General features: G+C 61.0%; 1 protein-coding gene across 2 annotated transcripts in view; it reads right to left on the bottom strand.

Moving 5' to 3' along the window:
- Positions 1-23,094, bottom strand: part of TMEM104 (transmembrane protein 104) — a 45,333-nt gene that overhangs the window by 3,016 nt on the left and 19,223 nt on the right. For both annotated transcript variants that reach the window (XM_045190083.2, XM_024553639.4), the window contains exon 9: positions 7,896-7,989. In XM_045190083.2, the coding sequence (XP_045046018.2) occupies positions 7,896-7,989 (94 nt within the window). The remainder of the gene's footprint in view (positions 1-7,895; positions 7,990-23,094) is intronic.

Raw genomic sequence — 23,094 nt, 5'->3', positions numbered from 1 at the left:
GCATCTAAGGGGACATGGGAGCGCTGGCAGCCCTGAGCGGAGCAGGCAGTGCCTATGGTCACTCGGAAGAATGGCACTGGAGGCAGTGCTGGGGGGCGTGTGGCACAAGGCTCTGTTCTCCTGGGCCTGTGGCACGGGTAGGGGACCGAAAGTGGCTCTGGCCTGGGCTTGCTGCAGAAGGGGAGGGGTCCAGGCTGGCTGCCCTGCAGCCTTTCACAGCAGTCCTCCGAGGGCCTCCCCACACTGCTGGAGCCGCCCGCAGGTGCTCCAGGACCTGAGCTCCCTGAAGACAGATGAACTCTCTGGGTCTCTCTGGCTTCTCGAATCTGCCACCCAGATTACCCAGAGCTGCCACCATTAGCCACTCAGCACACACAGGGACCACTGGTGTCCCTGTCCCCAGTGCTGGGGTTCACAGATCACTGCTGTCTCTGTTCAGAGCAGACTCGAGAGCGCCTCTCAGCTGTGTCCCAACCTCTCAGGTAGCGCTTGCAGTGACGCTCGCCACTTCTGGGTGGGTGACACAGGCATCAAGGGGCAGTATAAGCTGGCCCTGCAGAGGCGCAGGGCTCCTCCCGGGTTGGGGGGCTGGGGTCTCCTCACTGTCCCCTTCAGGCCCCATCACAGCCCTGCTCCCTTCTCCTGGGACTCAAAGGAAGCCCGCCTGCCTTCCCACAATGACACAGGGAGGTGGGCCGGCGCCAACGCCATCTACTGCTTTCAGTCCGAGCTGCCGGATACTGCCGGGGACGGGGGGAGAGGCGGGGCGAGGGGGTGGGCCTGTGAACGCTGCCCATGAAGAAGGTGGCGTGCTGACTCTGAGCTGAGCCCACCCCACCCCCGCCACTCCCGACACCCAGGGCTCCTCAACTCTCACCCCCCAGGGACGTCACCTATCTTGCCAGCTTGGTCAGTGAAAGGGAAAGCGTGGACCCACTTCCCTCCTTGAAGTCACAGCCCAGGAGCTGCCTCTGGCTTAACCCTCTAGGGGGCCTGGGGGACATGGGACAGGACACCCTGCGGGGCCTCCCTGCTCCTCGGGATGCCCAGGACCCTGGCAGCCTGCTGTGCAGGAGAACCGACCGCGGACAGAGTGCTGGGGCAGGATGGGAGGATGAGCCCGGCAAAGGCTGGAGGGCTGGGGCGGAGCCCTCTGTGCCGGGGTCTGTCTGGGCCAGAAAGGGTTATGAAGCTGAACTGGCGGTGGGGTGGCTACCGAGGGAAGACTGGGGGCCCTGGGGCTGCCTGGTGATCAGCTGCTCAAGAGGCTGCGCTGGCAGTTCTGTCAGCAGAGGCAGGGCACTGGGGTCAGAGCGGAGGGGACAGTGCTGTAAGGCAAGATTCCAATCCTGCTGTGCCTCTACCGGGGTGTCCCCTCGTGATCTGGTGCCACTCCTGACCCGGGCCAAGGTTGGCACGGACTCAGAATGAGCAAGTGGAGAAACCCGCTGGGTGTCCTGCAGGCCTTGGCCTCGGGCCCAGGGGGCAGAGAGTGTGTGAGCAGGCAGGAGGGAGCTGGCTGCTGGGATGCAAGCGCCTCCCGCTCACCGCGTGCTTCTCGGCTCATCTCCCTCCTCAGCCCTAAATCTCCCAGAGGGTGTAAGAAATGCGTAGATGGAAACTGGCTGGTGAGTTGTCTGGGCAGCTGTGACGGGGGCTCTGCTGCTTGTGAGTAAACCAGCTCAGGAGGCAGGCTTCTCAAGCCACGAGACAGATCTTTAAAGCACGCTCCCCTCCCCACCTGGAAATATGCGCCTGCTAACGGGGGCCCCCTGCAGGTGGAAAGAAAAATGTACGTCACAATCCTGTAGCTGTAATTAGCTTTACCAAACAATACTACTACCTAGATTCCTCACCGACCTCATCTTCTTAACCAAACAAGTCTATTTCCAAAACCAACGGGCCTCTTTCCAAAAGCCAGATCTCCCTTCACAGGCTGCATGCCAGGAATCATGATGCCAGGGGCTCTTGGGAGGCAATTCCAGGAGCATTAAGAAGTGGTCCCAATACGCCCTCACCAACCTTAAGAGTGGGCAGGGGACGTGAGAGCCGTGGGCCCTTCAGGCCCCTGTGAGACCACAGGGAAGTACTGGGCTGCTGTTGGGGGTGACCAGGGAAGGGAAAATGCCCCAACATGGTCCCCAAGTTGGCTAGTTCAAAAGAAACCAGGGACACCCCAACACGGAGCTGCAATGGAGGGATGGGGGCAGGGAAGGAAGCAGGAGGCTGGGTGTGGGAGCTCCGATCTTGGGGGGTCCTGGGCCTAGAGGACGAGGACCCCGTCCCCCACTGCTGTCCGGCCCTACCCTTGGGACCACACTCCTCTGCCCTGGCCCCTCCCCCGCTGGCTGTTGGAGGGGCAGAGTTCAGCAGCCATCTTCTAGACTGATGGCCCTGTCCCTGGGAGGGAGCTGCTCCGCAAACTCATTAGCTCTGATAGCAAATCCAGGTAAAGATGATAGGCTGTGATTGACAGACACCGCATGGAGCAGGATGGGAGCAGGGCTCAGCTGCAACCCGACACCAGGGCTGGGCTGCCCAGCACGTGTAGCTCATTCACCTGGCTGAGGCTGTGCGGGAGGTGAACGGAGCAGCAGCGAGCTCCCCGCTACACCAGTAACCAGGGCCTGCTGTTCTCCGACGGCAGAGTAGCCTCTGCTGCTCTCCGACCCTCACAGGCTATGCTCAGGGGACAGACCCGGCTGGTGGATGAGGGTCAGTCCACACCCGCCTGCGTTCTGCACTGAAATCATGCTCCGTGGGGTGAGCAGGTGCAGTGAGTTGCCAGGGAGGAGGCTGCGGGGGGTGAGGCCCTGGCACATGTCACACGAAGAGTGGCTGTTGGGACTTGAAAGGTGCAGTCGCAAGATGAAGTGGGACAGAAGACCTCCTCTTTTAACACCCGAAGTAACAGCCCATGTGAAAAAACCTGCACTTGTTCTGTGTAACTTGCGGGCTCCCCTGGGATCACTCAGCCACGCGTCAAAGGTGGATCGAGCGCCCGCCGTGGGCTGGCACTGGTCTGGGTCTCTGGGGCAGTGCCCTGAGTATAGGCAGATGCCCCTGTCCTTCTGGAGCCTCCGGTCCACAGGGACCACGGGGGGAAGTTGTGGGAGACGGCCACCTTAGCTGGTGTGGAACATGGCGAGATCTCTGTTGTAGGAGGTATCCAAGCCCAAGGGCAGAAGACCACCAGGGTCACTGAGGGGAACCAGGCGTGAGGGCCCGAAGTGGAGGAGCCTGTTGGGCTGTCCCACTCTGCCAGCCCAGGTCTTGGGCAAGCAGCAAGCTCTGTTCCTCCTGTTCTCCCCTAGCTCTCCTTTCGCTCCAAGGAGGGTACGTACTGGTGACCCCACCTTCCCTGGCCGGGCCCGCTGCAGCCACAACCCTTTCCAGGAGCCTCCCCAGCCCTGAGTGTCCCTGGCCCAGACATCAGCTCTGAGGACCAGAGGGGGATGGGGCGAGGAAGACCCAGGACAGGCTGCTGACACCTGCTCTGTCAGCCAGAGGAACTCTCGGCTCTCCTTGCTCCCCCTAACGTCACACAAGGCCAAGCTGTCTCCACCACTGTCACCTGGGGGGACTCTGGCTAAGCGACAAGGGAAAAGGATTATTTGGGTTCTTTGGGCCTCAGTTGCTTTGTCCTTCCCCATCAGCACCCTCCCACCGGAGCACAGACTGTGGGTCGGGGAGGGGGCTCATTTCACTTCCCGAGAAGGCAGGGCCCACTCGGGCTCTGGCTGGGAGGTGGTCCCTCTGCGAAAAGCTCCCTGAGCAGGTGCACAAGGTGCCTCCCACGGCACCTTGGCCCTGGGTCGGGGTTTTCATCTCAGGCCTGCGAGACATTCTGTGATTGCTGGTCTCGCCTGTAATAACAACTCACTAGAAAGAACCACTTGGGTTTCTGCTGAAGGGAGGGACTTTAAAGCTAATCTGACTCCCTTCCCGTGCTGGGTCGGCCCTGTGGCTTCTGGAGGGTTCCAGTTCTGTCCTCCTCTTCCTCCTCGTCATCACCAGGGAAGCAGAGGGAAGATGTTTAAAGAATCAGGTGACCAGACTGAGGTTCTAAATGACTGATGCCGAAGGACTCAGCACAGAGCCCTCCCCTTCCCAAGTGTGCTGGGGGAGGAGGTCGATGATGATGGGCAGGCATTTGAGTCTCAGGAGCAATCAAGCCTGAAGTAAGAAATCAGGAATTCTGGCCTTTTCATCCTTCAATGTTCCCCACCGTGGCAAGCGGCGTCGGGGCGGGAAGGGTCTCCATCTTTCACCCCTGAGCTGTCAGAGCCTGCTCCGTCTGTAACTTCGGGGAGAGTGGAGCCTCGGGCTGCCTTCGGACTAATCTCCCCGGAGACTGGAAACTGCCGCCTTTCCTGGAGGCTGTCAGCCTTCTCCTCCTGTTGCGGACTGCCCCCCAATTCTTCCACTGAAGCCCTGACCCCCAGCGTGACTGTGCCTGGGGGTGGGGCGTACGGGAGGGAAGAAAGGTGCCGCAAGGCCCTAAGGGTGGGCCCTAATCTGGTGCCACGGCGCCCTCACAAGGAGGAAGAGGCACCACCACTCTTTCCCTGCTTGCACGGAGCACAGGCCACATGAGGACGCAGAGGGAAGGTGGCCGTGGAAAAGCCAGAAAAAGAGGCGTCCCCAGAGACCAACCCTGATGGCACCTTGATCTTGGGCTTCCAGCTTCCAGAACTGTGAGAAAGTCAGCTTCTGCCGTGGAGGCTGCCCGGCCAGTGGTGCTGTGTTATGGCAGCCTGAGCTAAGACGGCTCTTAAGCAGACGCTGGACCGGGGAGAAAGCAAAGGAAGGACGGGAGACGGAGGGGCCAGGGCGGGGGATGAGGAAGGTGGCACTGTGAGCAGCGGAGCCTGGACTCCCCCGGAGTGAACATCAATTCCCGAGCTTGGGTTGCCGTGGGCCGCCTAGCTCTGCCTGACAAATGTGGCTGCCTGACTGTCGCGAGGCTGAGGTTCCCCGGGCCCGTGCGAAGCCCAGCTCTGCAGAGGCACCCCTGTTACCACTGCTGGTCGGACCCCTTGCCCCGCCAGCTCCTGGGCCTCGTCGGTTCTTGCCTTGCCCCTGTCCGGGCAGCGGGGCCGCCCACTGCCCAGGTGGAGTGGGAGGCCCCTCTGACGGCCAGGTCGGCGCCCGCCTCAGCCGCACGCTGAGCAGAGTGCTGACGGCCGACAGGGTGCGGCCTTTGCTCTGGGCCAGGCAGAGCTTGGACGTCGCCCTGCTGCTAGGGAAGGGGTTGTCTGTGGCACGTGGCTCACTCTTCTGCAGACTTGAATAAGCGTCCACTCTACCCTAAGAGACTTAAGATAGAACCCTGGGTTCCACTCCTTTAAACTGACCTCCGCGTTTGCAGAGAGAACTTTTAGAAAACCAAGAAGAAAATCAAGACCAAAATGGATGCTTAGTGGCCCAGGAGAGCCCCGGGTAGTGGCCCAGAGGGAGGGTGGGCACAGAGTACAGCGGTGGCTGGGATACCTTCGCTTTGAGAAGGGGGTCTTTCCTGGCCTCTGAGAAGCCCTTGGCGAGGGAGTGGCTGTGGAGGAACTTGTGTACCAAGCTGGCATTCTGAAGCAACAGCAAGTGAACAGATGGCCCAGGCACAGAAGACCCCTGGCTGATGGTGGTGACAGATCAGAGGGCTCCCACCAGGGGGCACTCTGCTGAGATCAGTCATGGGTCTGCAGGGGAGTCAGCCAAGCGGCCACAGATAATTCTGGGGACAGGTAAAACCGGAGAGCCCTTATGTTCCTTCCCAGGTGATGGTCTCCTCCTGGGGACCTTCTGCCACTTGGGCCACCACCACTGAGTTCCACCTCTCTCCCCAGTTCAGTCTAGAACACAAATCTGGGGCACCTGCCAGGGGCGGGTGGGGAGAGAAGGGCTGAGAAACTTCCCGAGGCAGGGTCAAGTTTATCCACGAACGCTCGCTCGGAGAGGACGCGCCTGACCCACTTTGAGAAGCGCGTGGAGGCTGCTCCGAATACACAATCAGAGGGAAGGCAGCCCTGTGGGTCCTCGGCAGCCCAGGCCCGGGCCCTGGCGGAGGAGGGCCGCTGCCTCCAGAGCAGAGTTCATTAGAGAGACTCGGTGTTTTAGTAATGCCAAATGGGGCGTCCCGGGCGGAGCCAGCTGTCCGTGTCTCCAACTGGGGGGCACCTGCTGGTGTCTACTGGGGGAAGCTGGTGATGGGGGTGAAGAAACGACACCTGCCAGTGTCCTAGGGGGAACACTCTACAGTCATCGTGTGAGCAGCTCAGGGCTTGGGCTCTGGAGCCACACCGGCGGGGCCTGGAGGCACGAGGCACAGGACTTCTGGCTGCGTCTCTCCCAGTGTCCCTGGCCTGCTGACCACTGACAGTGAGGGAGCCAGGAGCTACGCAGGAAGCCCCCCAGCACCTCCGTGCGAGGGGCCTGTTTCTCCTTTCCCTCAGGCCCAGGCCTCCTGCAAGGTGGTGGGGTGGTGGCCAGTGCAGGCGTTGGGCAGAGGGAGGCTGTACAGAGCCGACCAGCGCTGCTTCAAGGTCCCTCTGGGACACTGGCACCACAGCTCTTTCTGGGGGTGGCCTGGGCCACGTCCCTGATCTCAAGGCCTCCCCAAGGGAGAGGCTAGGGAGATGGCGGACAGAGAGGGAGACAGCGGCGATGCGTGTAGTGGCTAACAGGTGGCTGCCCACCTGGGCTGGGCACCGTGCTACCGGTGCTTCCCACTCGGCCGTACTCTGTCTGCACAGCTGGTCCCCTGGGGTCCTGCCTTCGCTGCTGCCGGCCAGCGCAGGCCCAGCCGGGGGTGCAGTGGGAGGGCTGGCAAGAAGCAGCGGCTGGGGTCGGGGAGCGACCAGGTGGCACCGGGCTGATCAGGAAGCCTGCTGAGTCCTGACCAAGTGTCACCTGCCAGACGGCGATCAGAGACTGTCACTGTACATGTGAATTCAGGGGTGCCGGCAATCTGAGTCGCCCCATTGACCAGCCTGGTCTCCCCCGAACTCATTTGGGGAGCAACAGAAGTGAGTCAACAGTGGCACCCGGCACACGTTTCCTGACATTTCCCTGGATAAGCAGCCGTTCGAAAAGGCCATCTGACCCTCTTGACCCCATCCTGGTGGCTCGAGGGGCTCTGGAGCGGACGCTGAAGGACGGCGCGGAGAAAGTGGGGGCGGGGGTGGCAGCCTCAAGGCTTCTCGGCTTGCCTGGAGCTCTGGGGGCCCGCTCGGGCGGGCTCCTGCTGTTCTCCCGCCTCATTCCAACAGATGGCGGGACAAATTCTAATTAAGCACGAGATAGTTTCCGGCTCAGCACATCTATGATTTTCCGGTCCCTTTGGTGCTTATTTTTCCGTTTTGTCTTCCTAGAACCCAAGCCAGCTTACTGCCACCCTGAGTGAGCCGTTGGCTGTTGGCCGGTCTGGGCCCTCGGATGGGAGAGGGAAGAGGCGGAGTATGCCGGAGGGTCGCAGGGACACGGCCGCAGCACAAAAAGGGAGTTTGCTACGAACTGACAACCTGGTGCAGACTTGAGAGGACGAGCAGGCCTTCGGGGCCCATTGCCTTTGGAGTTCTAGAAAAATCACCTGGGGTGAGCTGGGGCCAGAGGAGAGACCCTCAGACGGCCTGCACAGCTCCAGCGGGCAGACCTCGGTCCCTCCCACAGCGGGAGGCCTCGTCAGGCGGCCTCGTCAGGCGGCCTGGTGCTGCCGGCTCCCTCCTGAGGCCACGCTGCTTTTTTACTACTACATTCCCTCATCAGTAAAAAGGCAGGCAGGGCCCCCACCTTCCCTGGGCCCCAGGAGCCCACAGAATCCCGCACCATGTCCCGGCGAGGGCCGTGAGCCCGCCTGGCTGTCTCCAGAAGGGTCATGGAAGGGCCAAGGGGAGACTCACCGATCCACCTCATCAGGGAGGTAAGGATCTGCAGGTACTTGGTCTTCTGGACGTCAAAGAAGGTGAAGGGTCCCAGGAGGAGGGTGAAGACAGCCTGGGCGACAAACACAGGAGTGAGGGGGGCACAGGCCGGCGGCACACGGCACGGCGTGTGTGTGGGGAGGAACCACGCTCCACGTGGCCTCTGCCCAGGGCCGGCCAGTCCTAAGCCAGGCGTGCGCCTGGCCTGGTGGAGACTCCCCAGGGTCTGACAGCGTCAGCTCTGAGTTTCCAGGGTCACGGCCACCACAGGGACCCAGAGCCACGCTTCGCTGCCGTTCCTCACACCTATTGTCTTGAGGCTCCTGGAAAGGAATTTCCAGGCAAGTCCCAGGGGACATGCTGAGGCTGCCGCCTGCTCACTGCTCTCCTGCAAACACTAGGATTCACAGCCCGGCACTGAGCGGGACACGGGCACAGACCAGGCCCAAGGCGGCAGGAAGATGAGGGTCTGGAGAAGCTCGGCACGCCTGGTGCCCTTGTGGCATACTGGGAAGGACACAAGGGGCAGGGGACACTGTTCTGAAGGGTTCAGAGGAAAGGGCCAACGAGGATGTTGTTAATTAGCAATGTTTCAAACTTTAAGAGAAGGGGAAGCAGAGAACCAGCGCCAGTGGCTTCCAGGGCAAACCCCTCAGAGAACTACCCCGGGCCACGAAGAGAAGGGAGGGCCTGCACCCGGAAAAGTGGGCATGGAAAGTCTGGGCATGGGGCTGGGCGTCCAGCCCGAGGAGTGGGGGCCGCCAGCACCTTGGGTCTCTTTCTCTTTGGAGAGAGAACGAGGGAGAGTGTGTACTTTTAAAAAACTGAAAGCCTGTCTCTTAGAAAACTGGTCTGTGGTGGGGAATCGAACCTGCTTTGAGAAAGAAAATGGGCACGAGGCACAGTAGAGAGGGGGGCAGGGATGTGGGGGAAGGCTGGGACCGTCACGCCGAATTGGGCGCCCAGGGAGCGGAGGCATGAAACGCCGCTGCTGGTTGGCATTACCATGATGGCCACACTTCCAATCTGCCACTCGGAAGCAGCAGCGGAGCGTCAGACCTGATTACCATTTACAGGGCGCCGTCTTACCACGTTAACGCTAATGATGCTCAGCTCACCAGAGATGCGGCAGCCCGCTGGGAAGCCCCACTGCGAAGCCCCACTGCGGGGGGCGGGGCCCGCTCTGGGGAGCCAGGCCCTGGCCCTGTGATAGGGGTGAGTATCTCACAGCTGCTGGGTCTGGCGGCCAGCTGGCTGCCCTGTGACAGGCAGGCGGGAGCCCCGCCAGAGGGGGGCTGAGCCCGGCCCTCCCCCATCGCAAGGAGAGCAGGATGTGGAAGAAGCTGTGACCTCTTATCCAAGTCCATTATCACTGTGAGAATGAGGGACAGGGAAGACGAGGCTCTAATTAGCTGGGTGGATAAGGCCTGGCCAGGCCAGGGCTGGGAGGGTTCTGGAAAGGGCTTTGCACCGGGCTCCCACGCCCCAGATCTGCTTCAGTTCAGGGTGGGGGGAGAGGCGCCGCCACCAGGCCAGGCGTGACTGGGGAGGCAGAGGACAGGGACTCAGGCCCCAGGAGAGGGGGCTGGAGACTCAGGAAGGTGTGGAATCGCCCCCTCTGGGCAGAGCCAGTCTGTGTGCTGCAGTCTCAGCAAGTCACTTCGGAAAAGTACTGCCGCAGGGAGACTTTCCACTGATGGGTTTCTCCTCTGAAGGACGGGAGCAGGAGATGTCTCGGGGAGAATACATACAAAGCCACTGGCCACAAAAGTTTCCCTGTAACCGTGGCCGGACCGAATCCGGACTCCTGGTGTGCCTGGGGCCCTCCGACCTGCAACGCCTCCCACTGAACACGTGGGGCTCCAGCTGCTGTGGGTGCTGGGCATTCCCAGGGAGGTGGCTTCCATGGGAGGTCAGCTCTCATCTTTGAAGGCTAAAGACTGCTCTTTATCGAGTTCCACTGTGTAAAACTGGGGGGTGGGGGCGCGGAGAGGAGAGGCAGCCACAAAAAAGCAGGCGGGCCCTTCCTTCCCTCTAGGAACCCTCCCTCGGATGCCGCCGAAGCCACCCTCAGCCTCCCCCTTGGCAGATGTTTATCAAGACCCCACCACACGAGCCCCTTCTATAAAACCCCATCGGATGGGACCCCAGCGGCTAGGGCATCCCTTCGTGTAGAGAGACTGGGGTACAGTGCATCTCAAGGAGGGGGAGCAAGAGCTGTCCAGGAGGCGCCAGCTCAGTGCTGGGCATGAGGGTCGAGAGGCGCTCAGAGGGGTGGCCCCTGCCTGGCACGGTGATGTTCAGGTCTAGGGACAGCAGGTCTGTCCTCAGAGTGGGAACAGGCAGGGCTCTTTGGGAGACTTGTTTGGTCAACAGCTGAGACGCCCATGGCTGGACGGCGGCTGGGATGTGGTTTCTTTTTCTTTTAACACCCAGGACCACAGACTGACCACCCCACTCGGGAGGGCGCAGGGCCGCTTTGTCAGAGGAACACGCACAGACCGCCACACAGGGGCCGTGGCTCGGCCCAGAGGGCGCCCAGACCCAGACACACAGCGCCAGCTGGGGCTCGTTATGGAACAGGTGTCCTCTGCGAATTAGTCAGAGCCAGGCTTGGCAACTGCAGGGCCAGCATCTGGGCCGGGAAAGGAGGGTTCACAGCAGCGGCACGGGCTGCCAGGTCTCTGGGAAGTAAGGGGGGCGCAGGAGACCAAACAGCCCCGGTGTCCCGATGGTCTAGCGTGGACAGAGCTCGTCTCTGAATGCTGAACAGCCAAGCGTGGCCCCTTCTATTTTCCCTTCCCATTTCTATAAAGGAAAAAAAAAAAGCCAAGAGACAGCCAATCCTCTTGGGCCTTCTTGTCTAGCCTATGTGACATTATAAATTAGCTGGCTCCTGAGCAATTTTCCAGCCCCCAAATGCCATTGATCACTTCACAGTCTCTGTTCAAGGACTCTCCCAACCCAGCTCAGGACAGAGTGCAGGGGCGCCAACCGCTGCAGCCAAATGTGTTTCTAGAAAGAAGGGAGGGGAGGGGAGGGGAGGGGAGGGGAGGGGAGGGGAGGGGAGGACACCACTTTGGGTTCTGATAAAATCTTCAAAACCGGTCACCAGGAAAAAAGCCCGAGACAGACCTGGGGGAGCAAAGGGCTGCTGCCGCCCCCTGACCGGGGGGTGAGTTTAGATGTGCACCCAAGGCCCCTGGCAGCCCTGCCCAACTCAAGGGACACATAGCGGTGCATGTCCCTGAGGTGCTGCCAGCAGTGCTCGGCCGAGGCTCTGTCAGTGTCCCAGCGGCACTGCGAATGTCACACAGGGCCCCGAGGCTCACACGGCTGCCTCTCATCATACATCCCCTGGCGTGGGTCGAGCGCACCAGCCACCTCTGGTCGCTCTGGCTCTGAACTCCCAACAACACTAACCCTCCCCCATGCTCTGGATGGGTCTTGAGCGTCTAACCTGCTGGCGTAGCTGTCATAGAAATGGGTTTCTTGCAGCCCTGGGTGGGAAACGGGGGCAGCGCAAGGGCTCCTGACCCTGTTGGGCAGGGACATGGGGGTTAACACAGGAACTAGTAACCAAAGTAAGAGGAATCCAGTAGGCAAAGGGCTGGGGGGAGGTGTGGGCTGTCCCCTGGGGAATCTGTCCCCATGGCCTTGTCCCTGCCCTCTCCTTCCCAGGCCCAGAGCCAGCTGGTGTCGGCGCCGTCCCCCCACACTTGGCCCCAACCGCACTGGCTCTCGTTAACTCTCAAGGACTTGTTGTAGACAGGACAAAGCCCGGTGGCCCATGGTCTCATCCCAGACACGTCCTCAACCTTGCTTCTGAAGACAGCGCCCCCAGAGCCCACAGTCCAGCAGCCCTGGGCTGCGCGCGTCCCAGCGGGCTCGGCGCCTCCCGTCGCTTTGCTCGGCCAGCTGCTCACTCATGTCTGCTGGGCAAAGTCCTGCTGTCCATCAGGTCGCACTCAAAAGCACGCCCTTCACCCAGCGGTTGCCTTCTGGTTGCCCTCGCTGGGACCGGCTGTGTCCCCTCACAGGAGGACGGAGCAGACTGGGCACAAGCCTGGAGGGCACGCCTGGCAGGGAGGAGCCACATTTCACCAGCCTCTGCCAGGAAAGGAGCCGCATTTTCACCAGTCCCCCAAGGATAGGGGACTAAAGAGAGTCCTAATCTAATTTCAGTCCTCTGTCCGCCAGAGGCAGGAGGGGCATCCACTCCGCAGAACCCGTGTGGCAGATGCTGGACACGACAGCGGCTGTGCCAAGGCCCTGAGGTGAGGATGCTCAGGACACTGTGGCGTCTGGGAGCTGAAGGCTCAGCCCCAATTCGAGCCGCCCCTTCCTCGTGCAGTCAGGGCAGCCGGCCCCCCGGCCACGGGGTGGGAGAGACATGCTGTGCTGCCCGAGAGAGGGGACCCTTCACCAGGAACTGCCAGCCATTGTCCTAAGAACCCCTGCCCACTCCATGGGACAAAGAACGATCACCAAGATTACCTTCTGCAACACATGAGAGAGAGAAAATACCCTAGAAGACAGGACAGTCAGCCAACTGTGGATCCAGCTGGGGGGTCCTCCCAGCTCTGTCCCCTGACCTAGACGTGAGCCAATGGCAGCATCCCGTGGGGACAAAAGCCCAATGGTCATGAAGCCAGCAGTGGCCGGCGAGGCACAAAGGCAATGCCGCGGTGTCCCCTCCATCTGAGGGCCGGTGACTTGCTAGATGGCCAGTTCTCAGAGTACCTGTTCATTTATTTCCCTGTGGAAATAAGGGGCTTGGGGCTTGCTTGTTTGTTTCTGGCTCCTGGTGTGGTGAGATGGAGCTTCCAGGAGCCAGGAATCCGGGCGCCAGCCTTCCCGTCACCCCACCTGTCAGTTCCTGGAGCTTCAACAGAAAAGGCCGGTGGGTCTGCTTAGCGCTGCCTCCTCGCTCTAGGGCTGGGGGACAGGGGTCTCTCTGTTACCTGACAGGGGTGGCGAACCGACAGGTCTTGGAAGGCTGCATGGCCAGTGCCATGGGACGACCCTAAACACACAGGCTCCGCAGGGCTGCCGCAGACACATGGGCGCAGCAGGCTCGGGGGCTAGTTCAGGTGCAGAGGGCAGCGTGCCCATGGCCCAGCAGAGCTCTCTGGACCGACCCTGGAGGTCCCTTAAAGTGTGGAGGGAGCGGGTGCCCAGCCTGCAGGGCCGTCCCCGGGAGGGGGGTGGTGGTGGTTAGGAGCCAGTTGGGGTTAATGGCGACTCAGCAGGAGCCCATCCCTGCAGGGAACCACGCTTGCACATGACCTTGAAGTGCGGTGGAGGAGTGTTCAAGGGTTCTATTTTTGTTTCTCAAGTGGCTCTGAACATTTTGGTTTCGTAGTTTTCATCTTCCCGACTTCAATGACTACGCCTGCAGCGTCATCCACAAAAAGGAGGGGAGCCCTGAGGCATCGGGGGACAACACAGGGACCACAGGCTTCAGGGCCGCGAGGTGTGTCCACCTGACACCCTCCAGCTCAGAGTGCGTTACCCTGGAGGCCGGCCCCTGGGTCCCTCCCAACCCTCACCTAGGACGTCCTTGGGAGATGCTTCCTGAGTGGGTTAAAAGACTGAGAGTCAGGTGAGGCCGAAAGATAAAAGTGGAGAGTTAGGGCCTAGGTATTTTATAGGTGTGTGCTCCTGAGCACAGTTGACTCGTGAATCCAACTGTTATCTCGTGGCTTCCCTCCTCAGCACACCGAGTCCACTCACACTGAAGAGTCGGTCCCATTCTGAATGAGTGACTGCGGAGACATGTGAAGTCATTGGCTCTCATCAAAAGGTGGGCCTCTGGCTGCTACAAGACACTGAGCCCCCGGGAGGGGAGGGTGCTGAGCCCACCCGGGGGTCGGGGGAGAAGGCACCCCCACCGGAGGGCTCCTGCAGCGCCAGGGGGTGGCCACGCACCGCCAGCAACGGCTGGTGGGGCCCACGTCTTCCCTGACACAGGCTGCTCTGGCTCCCAGGCGGCCATCTTGACTGTCGCGTCACAATCTGTCCCTGGGCCCCACCCTGGGAACCAGGACAGATCCCGGACACCTGGACCAGGTGCCGATCCCCGCACCCTCTCCAAGCCCCAGCTGAGACACGGCTGGAGGTCACGTTCAGAGGGAACGCTGCTGGTGAGGAGGGAGCTCTGCTTCCAAACAGCCACCCGATCCCCAGAGCCTTCCTGGCCTTGGCTGGCTCTCCCGAGGAGACAGGGCCACCAGCAGGAGGCCGTGCCCTGGGGCCAGGGAGGAGAGAGGCTGGGAGAAAGGCCTGAGAACCAACGGTCCTGAGCACCCCTGTGCGCCCAGACACAACCTAAGAGAACTTCCACCTCAGATCTCTTTTTAACCCTGACACCCTATGAATTGATTACGGTCTTTACTTTAGAAAACCAAGCTCGAGGGGCATTAAATAATATCTCGTAACTGCCAAGACACAGGTGAGACTGGAACTCGGGGTTCCATATCCAGGCCCAGTCCCTCTGAAGGCCCTTCACTGCCCCCTTGGAGTTCACCCTATAGGAGGAGTCTCTCCACCCCCCCACCAACCTCCTCAGGGGCTGGGCTGGTCCAGTGGCGTCAGTCTGGCATGGCCACTGTCCCCCTCACCCTCTTATTGGACAAGACTGCGTGCCTGTGTTCTCTGCTTCAGCTGAAAGGCCAGATGGTACCTGATGGTGGGCAGACTCCCAAGGATTTGATGCCAAAGTTGCAACCTTTGTGGTTTGGGGGGAGAGATGAATATTGTGGAAAACCCACACAGTCACTCACTCCATGAGTATACGCCTCCGGGGTTTATAAAGGACGGCCTGGCTGCTCACAGCATGAAAGAGGAGATAAAGCCCACACCCCATGCCCAGGTGGAAAGACGGAGGCTTGACCTTGAGCTAGGTGGGCTTTAAGACCCCAGGCCAAGGAGCTGGTGGGGACAGAGGGTGCGTGTGTGTGTGTGAGGCTGAGGGATGTGGGGGCTCTGGCTAGAGGAGCAGGCCTGACTTTGAGGCTGGCACCTCACTGCTTGCACTTTAGGTCCAGAGACGGCGAGAAAGCGCACAGCCCGCTTCTGGTTGCTCCCCTCCACCCTTCACCCCTAAGACAGGTCTCCGTGAGCCCTGGCTGAGGGGTAGCCTCTGCCCTGCAATGAGGCGCAGAGGATGGCGAGGCCTCTGGGAAAGGACGGGGCCAGCTGGCCTTCCTGGCTGGAGTGGTGGCCGCCAGCTGTGGCGAGCAGCCCTGAGGGCTGATGGAGGGACTTGTCCAGTGGTGGTGGCCCACTCAAGGGTGGCCTCGTTCATGCCAACAATCTCAGAGCCAGCCCCCGCGTGAGGCCCCATGCTGGCTCCAGACAGAGCCCCGCCCTGAGGAGCTCACGGTGAGGCGGAGCAGCCGAAGAGAAACGTGTGGCAGTCCCGGGAACGCCGCGGCAGGGGCGAGGGGAGGAGTGTGGGCTGCAGGGGTCTCGGGGCAAGGGGTCCCGAGCTCAGTCTGGAATAAAAGCGAGTGCTCACTGAACTCAAGCAAAGGAAAGGCAAGCGAGGGCGGTGGAGCTGGGAAGGAGCCCAGTGCCTCTGGAGGGCGGTGGCCAGTGAGGGTGGAGAGAGAAGCTTCCAGAATGAGACTGGAGCAGGCTATGCCACGTGAATTTAGACACTGCCTTACAGACAGCAGCTTTTAAAGGGCTGTAATCAGGGAAATGACAGTCAGATTCATTGTAGTCAGTAGGGCTGAGAGAGTGAAATTCCAGAAGCAGAAAAGCCTCCTGACCTTGGGGCGAGCCTCATGCTGGGAGGGGCCTGGCCTCGGACGGAGCGAGCTCGGTAGGCCCCAGGGCTCTCCTGCCTCCCCTGGGAGGGGGGACTCCTCTTTGTTCTAATGGGAGCAGGCTTGAAAGGGACTGTAATCCTTTGAACTACAAGTTCTGGGAGGCGGGGAGAGCTCGCTGCCCACCCAGCTGGGCTGCAGTGGACACGCTGTCCAGGTCCTTGCAGCAAGGTCCCCTGGGCCACAGCGAGGAGGGTGCGAGTGTCCAGGGTAGGCTGCAATACAACCTCTGTGGCAAACGGGAACGGGTATGGGGGGAAGCGGGGCTCCCCCCACGGGCGGACAGTGGGAAAGCTCCAGAGAGCAGCATCGTCCCACTCTCCTTGGGCTGAGTGAGTGGATCAAAGATGCAAATTTCCCTGGGCACCGAGGCTTGGTCTCCTGGCTCTCACTGTTCAGCCACTGAGATCTCTGCATGGAGGGAGAATCAAGCCAGCTGTGACTTGGTCTATCTATGCAGAATGCCAGCGAAGAGGGGGTGGGTGCATGGCATTACCTGCCCAGGGCTGTTCCTGGGGAGCTGGGGCTGGGAGGAACTGGGGGGCTGCCTTGCACACCCAGAGAGCTGGAGGCATTCACCTTGCTTGGCCACATGAGCCAAGGGCTGGGAAGCGGCAGTCGGGGCCAGGCTGGGGTCAACTGGTCCTTCCAGGTCCTCAGCATGAGAGGACTTGGGAAGAGGTAGGCTGGGGGAGTGCACGGCACACCGTGGACGGTGTCATGAGCGATGCAGGGTGGGGAGCCTCGGGACCATCAACCCTGCACCTCAGCCCCTTGGAAGAAAGCCCCCCCCCAACTCTGTGGGGAACTCTGCTGCTCAGACGCTCTGGGTGAGGAGCGGCGTGTCTGCCCCCCGAGCTCAGAGCCTGCAGGGCTGTCTGCATCTCCGGTTACCCACAGGAATCTGATCGCTCTGGTGCCCCTGCTCGGGCTGTGAGGAGGCAGAGCCATCGCCCTCTGTCACCTCAGCGGCCTGGTGTTTGTGCTCGAGAGGTGCCAGGTGATCTCGGCAGATGCTCTCGCTCCTTCCCTCCTCATTCCACTCTGCCGCTTGTCCCTGTGCAGGAAGAGCGGGTGGCGGTGGGAGGGAAGGAGTCAGGTGCCCAGAACACGGGGGCCCTGCGGAGAGGAGCCACACAGGAGCTGGCTCCACCCCTCTGCCCGCTGACGTGCGGCCTCGAAATAGACCCAACAGAGCAGGGTTGGAACAGGACTCCTTCCCGGCACTGAGTAACCTTGGAGGCGGGGAAGGCGGGGAGAGGGCAGTCGGGCCAGCTGACAAACACGCTCTGGCCGACTGGGCGTGCGAAGTCACAGTAATAGCCCCTGGCTGTATCCCTGGTCAACGGTCAGCGAGGCCCCTCTGTGGGGCCAACACACTGTGGGTTCCAAGCAGCAGCCCAGAGCATTGCCCATAGGGAGCCAGGAGGGACCCGCTGGCCCAGGTAACAAAGCAGCCCCTGGCAAAGGGCTGCTGCTGGAGCCCTTTTCCCCTGGGGGCCCTTGGAGTCTAACAGTGGTTTGATGGGAGCAGGAGGGATGCTGTTCGTGGGCACCAAAGTGCCTGAGGCAGCCACTCCAGCAAGTTAGCAGTGACGCCAGGCTGGAGACCTGCGGACGCCTGGCCGCTGTCTGTCCCCGGAAGAGGCAAGGCGCAGGAGGTCTCCGACCGCTGCCTGCACAGACACGGCTCGGGGAGCCGTTCCCTAAGGGAGACCAGAGCAGGTACACTGGGAGGGTTGGCCCTCAAAGGGGACGGGACAGGGTCAGCTTCAGTAGTGGCCGAAGGCGCAGGCTCCTGGGCCTCACATTCTGCTACGCTAGGCCTGGGACGAGACCCAGGCATCTCTGCGTTTCACAAGTGCCCGGGGTGGTCCTCTCATGCCAGCTGGTCCTGGGGCCAAACTCTGACACACACTGGAGGCTCCTACTACTGACCTGGCGAAGGGAACCAGCTGGGCAGTGCTTCTGGAGGCCGGTTACCTGCCTCTCAGGTGGAGCCGGCCTCCCTGCATCCGTGAGGAGGGAGGCGCCGGAACTGCTTGGACGTCACGCAGACTCTGTGTGTGTGTGAGTGTCTCCCAGCCCTGGTCAGCGCCCAGCACCTGGCCCAGTGGTAGCGGTCTCGTCTCTGCTCTGTCACAGTTTTCAGAGACCGTCTCAACCTGCGACTACACGCTCTTCCCACGGCCAAACTCAGTATGTCCCGTGCGCTCTGTGCCCCAGGATTCACGCCTGCCGCACGCACGGCATCTGCCGGGCACACCGCCTGCAGTCCCTCCCTTTGCACTTGAAGGCTGATTAAAATGGACCTTGTCTCCTCTAGACTAACCCTGGGAGAAGTCCCCAGCTCATGCTAATTAATCAGCAGTTACTTATTCATATGCACCCTAATTGTTCATCTCTGCCTCGTGGCCATCACGCCCCTGCCCCAGGCTCCTTTCTGCTAGCTTCCTCTGGGGTTCTTCAGTCGCCGTCCCCTCGGGGCCAGTCTGCAGTCTGGAGCACATGCCCACAGACACTTTTATTCTCTGCACGGCCCACAAGGCAGCGTGCTGGTCGGGACGCCCGCACCGTGGAGGGGCACGATTATTACTTTAGAAGGAGTGCTTTATTTAATTAAACAATTATTGCCGAGGCCCTGGGGCACCATTTAGAAAGACACCAGATTCTGCTTATAATAGACACCCTGTAACGGGAGTGAGTGCCGTTCAGGAAGCCACACGGCCTCTCGGAACTCTGCAGGGCTGTCGAAAGCACCCTGCGCCCACCGATGGGCTCAGAGCATCAGAGAGACACGCAGCCGAAGGGGGAACACGGCTTGGCATGGCGTTTTCATTCTAGTTAGCACAGAATACGTAAGGGCACTCCAGGTTACTTAAAACTACCGGGAGGTTGCTGGATTCCTTCGACTACAGTTTTTGCTTTTGGGGGGAAATAAAGCAAAAATAAATAAATAAATAAATAAAGGTAGGGGAGAATAGGGGATCTGAAATTCACAATCGGGACATTTCCTTAAAGAACACAGTTATTTTTAGCTCTCGGCCCAGAAAGGGGAGGACTGGAAGCAGAGGGGCCGCAGAGCGTGGCAATGGCCTGGGCTACAGCAAGGCGGGAGTCAGCCTGGAGCAGCTTCTGGGGGGGAAAGAGTGAGCGCACGCACGGGTCAGCAACCAGGGGCACCAGGTGTGCACCCGACTGGGCCGCTCACAGATGAGGAGGGCTCGGGCCTCGGGCGCCGGTCCGCCTGGGCTGGGTGTGACGTGTGATGGAAACGGTCCCGGAGAAGCGCAGCGCAGAAGGTGCTCAGCAGGGGTGGGCACTCCCCACGGAGACCTATTTGGAAGCTTCCCAACCGAACTGGCCTGTGTGTGAGTGTGGGTCGTGGGTATGTACTTGAGCTCCAGAGACAGGCTTCTAAAAGTTCTATTTATAAAGACTTCATTCTCACCGAATAACATTTAAAACACACCAGGGGAAACTAAGTACTTAAGAGAAACCTGTGGTGCGTCCTTCTGTAAAGGAACGCATCATTTTGTAACAAATAATCAGCCCCCCTCGTTTGTTTTCTACTCTTGGGTTTTCAGATAATGGGGTTTATTAAGAATTGTGTATGCCTGGGCAGGGGGCAAGGTTATGGCACACAGGGTAATGTGCCCGTCTTGATGTCCTTCTCTGGGTGAACTCAGGGGTGGGGGCAGCGTGAAAGGGAGAGAAACCAGCCACGACAAACTAACACCTTCCCCCGTGCCCAGGACTAAAACTGGCTCGCCTTGGGCGAGTGGTATTTGCAAGATGCACTCATTCCTTTCCAGACTGCAGAGCTGGGGTGGAGGTCACAGGGGCTGAGACGCACTGGAGCTGCCACCGCGAGGGTGGGGTCTGGCAGCTCCCCTGGCTCAGGAGCTGCAACCACATTCCCTCCACCCGGCAGGATGCAGGAGAGCCCAGCTAATGCCCAAGAGCAGCTTCTCAGGCTTGGGGGAGGGGTGGGGACTGTCCTGCAGAGACCATTCCTACGGGCTTGTGACCTGGATGTGTCCTTCCTAGGAGCATGGAGAAGGGGCTCGGGGGGTCGAGCATCGTCCTCCAAGCTGGTGTCCAGACACTGGCCATGGCAGAGGTGGTGTGTGATGGATGGCGGGCTTAACACAGCGGACAGAACCCACATCCCTGAGAGCTGCGTTAAAATAACATCCCTCTCTCTGAGTGGGAGGAAGCCAGTGCCAAACACCCAAAGGCACTTGGGCCTTGGGTGGAGGGGGGCCCGATGGTGGTCACTGTGGCCCCCGGAGGTGCTACCCCGGTCTCCTCAGACAGGTGAGGCTGGTCTGGAGCAAAGCTGGGCAAAGCTGGGCAGGCACTGGGGACGGACTGGAGGCTGCGTCCAGGCAGCGGTGGCAGTGGGGGGTGATGAGAGAGTGGGGGCTCACGAGGTCCCCTGGCAAGAGTTTGACGGAAAAGCCACAGTGTTGCAGTGAGCGACAGAGGAACCTGAATTTCATTTAGAAAGGCTGGGCCAGGGCTGGCACGCACACCAGAGTATAAGAAGCCATTCCTGGGACGAGATACACTGACAGCCCCATAGGGGGAAACGAGAGAAAAACACAGGCCTGTCCCTGTATTATTGATTTTCTTGACAAAGAAAGAGACCAGCTGATCCTTTAAAGTTGGTCATTTCGATCAGGACATTGGCCGTTGTTTGAAGCTGGAGTTCACTCAACATTGGAGACCCAGATCCCGTCTGGGTGGCGGGCACACGCATCCTAGGGTGTGGGGCACAAGCTCACTCTTCCCTGAGACCCAGCACCATGAAGTGCAAGCAGAGGTTCGGCACACGGCGGGGCGCTGTTTGCTGGGGCAGGGGTCCTCCCAGTGGCTCACGCCCACACAGAGACAGAGAGGCTGGTTGGAGACACCACAGACCGCCACCTGACCTACTCGGCTGCGAGAGCTGCCCCGCCCACTGCACCTGCAGGGGCGGCCAGTGCGCCAGGCACCTTCCCACAGGCAGGTGGGGAGAAAAGGGTGAGAGGCGAGAAAATGCCGACCTCCCTGGGACCCCCAGAACCGAATGAGGCGGCAGCAACAAGAAGCACACTGTGGGAGGAAGAACTAAAAGGACGAGAAAAAGATGCGCTTCAGTGGTTGCTCCGGCGGGTCCCCAGTCACCATCCGGGACGGAGGTGCTTGTGTGCCCCAGACCCTGTAAGCAACACCCTCCCAGCCCCAGGCAACTGGGAATCTCCTCTTGGCTTGTTTCGCACAAGGGGGGTGTCCCCAGCCAGAGAAGGGAGGCTGTCCCCGGGCCCATTTACTGAGCTTAGGGCCCTGCTGTGTTCCCAGATAGAGCCCCTCCAGCAGACCCTCCATTAGGATGGCCCAGACAGCAGTGGCAGTGGGGGGTGCCACCCACTGGGGCCGGTTCCTGCCGGTTCCTCTGGGGCCGGAAAGGGAGGGGGGCACCCTTCCGAGCTACCTGTGCTTCATTCCACTCCTGCGTCCCAACGCTGCACAAACACGGGGGCGCATTCTCACGGCACCCTACTGGAGGTGTGCAGCAGTGCCCCCAAGAGTCCCTGGGCCCCGTGAAGTCCCTGCTGCTGCTCCAGCATGCCCCACATGGACGTTCCCTCCTCCCTGGTCCTGAAAGCCTCTAGGCCACCTCCAGCCATGGGATCGGTGAGAATAAATATTCAAGTGCTGGCAGCGGTGACCCACTTATTAGCAGAGGCCACGGCCCCGGGGCACGGCGGCTGACGCTGGCAGAACACAGAGGAGGACCGCGCCAGGGGCAGGGAGACGTCCTTGGGAGACGCCCTCAATTCCAACGCTCTTTGAGTGGCTGGGGGAGTCTGCTCCCCTATCTGGGAGCCGGGCGAGCAGCTGCGAGACAGCAAATCGATGAGGCGGATGAGCAGGCTGTGCAGACACGGGGCACTGCACAGACACTCTGCTCCTGCAGCGGCGCCCCAGCCCCCCAGCCCCCCGCCAACGCAAGCTCCAAGGGCAGAGGAACAGGCGAGACCTGTCCCCTCCTCCCCAGGACCGGCCGCGGGGCTGCCCTGCTAACTGGGCAAGTCGGTGCCACCAGGGCCGGAGGCAGTGGCCGAGGGGCCGACGAGCCAGCCGGCTGCCGTCTCTGCCTCAGCTCTGTGACCCTGGAGAGTCGCAGCCTCCGAGTCCCAGTCTCCTCTGCTGTGTAGTGGGAAGATGCAGGGGACTGAAACAGGAGTGGGAGAGCAGCTGGCACCGTGTCCCGTCAGCGGAAGACAGACCACAGCAGGACCAGCCACAGCACAGCACGCCGCTGCCCTGGGGCTGCATCGCTCGCTGCTCTGCCCCCCAAGGACGTGTCCCCCTCCAACGGTACTGTTTTAAGTGTCACAGACGGACAGCAGCCAAGTGTTGCTGTGTAAGACGGAGCCAAGATGGGATCAGGGAACACGCCTCCTGGCAGAGAAAGAGAAACCAGACTCTTGGGGAAGGCCTGGGAGGTCCCTCCTGATGCTTTCACCCCAGTTCTCAGACTTCCTACTCCTCTAGGAAGAGGGAGAGTCCAGCAGACAGAACTGCCCTGCGGCCTCCAAGGCACATCCTGCTTATTCAAGGGGTGTCTGGAGGGAATCTGGGGACAACCCTTGTCCAGCAGAGGATGGCGGGTCATCTGCCGGGCACCTGGAGGCCATCCATGCCCTGGAGGTGGATCTCACAGCCCCCGCGCCCAAGGCAGGATGGCAAGCCAGGGTGACCTTGGCCTGTTCCCAGGCAGCCCACGAGGGGCCCCCCGCTCAACAGAGCCAGTTTGCGGCCTGATCTCCAGCCAGGATGAGCTCCCCTCTGCCACCTGCGCTCCCGGTCCTGCTCGGCGAGGGCCTGCTGGGCTGCCAGTGCCCCAGTGGCATCTGTCCACCTGAGAGTGGCACACGCCACTCCTGCGAATGGCCAGGAGCCTTCAGCACTTGGGGCGTCCCACTGTACCCCCAGGGCTTGCCTCTGACACTCCCGAGGAGGAGGCAGGGACAGGGCCCAGGCCCTGGGAAAGAGAGGTCCTGGGTGAGTGACAGGCTGGGAGGCACTGTGAGGGTGAGGAAGCGCAGCAAGAGCACTTGGCGGTGCCCCGGACTCCAGGGGACTGTGACGCATGTCCTACTTCCCGGGCACTGGAGACAGTCCGACTCCAGACGGGACTGATTTACATACAACCCTGTCACTTCCCCAGTGGTCCCTGGTCCCTGGCCCCTGCTCACTGTGTAGGGAAGAATGAAGTGCTGAAGCCTGGCTTTCTTTCCGACCAGAGCTGGAGAAGCTCTGCAGAAAGAACCCCAAGCTGCCCCAGCCCG

Source organism: Desmodus rotundus, chromosome 9 (assembly GCF_022682495.2).
Source record: "Desmodus rotundus isolate HL8 chromosome 9, HLdesRot8A.1, whole genome shotgun sequence".
Classification (NCBI taxonomy): domain Eukaryota; kingdom Metazoa; phylum Chordata; class Mammalia; order Chiroptera; family Phyllostomidae; genus Desmodus; species Desmodus rotundus.
Note: the sequence above shows the minus strand (reverse complement) of the source record. Positions and strands in the feature narration are given on the sequence as shown.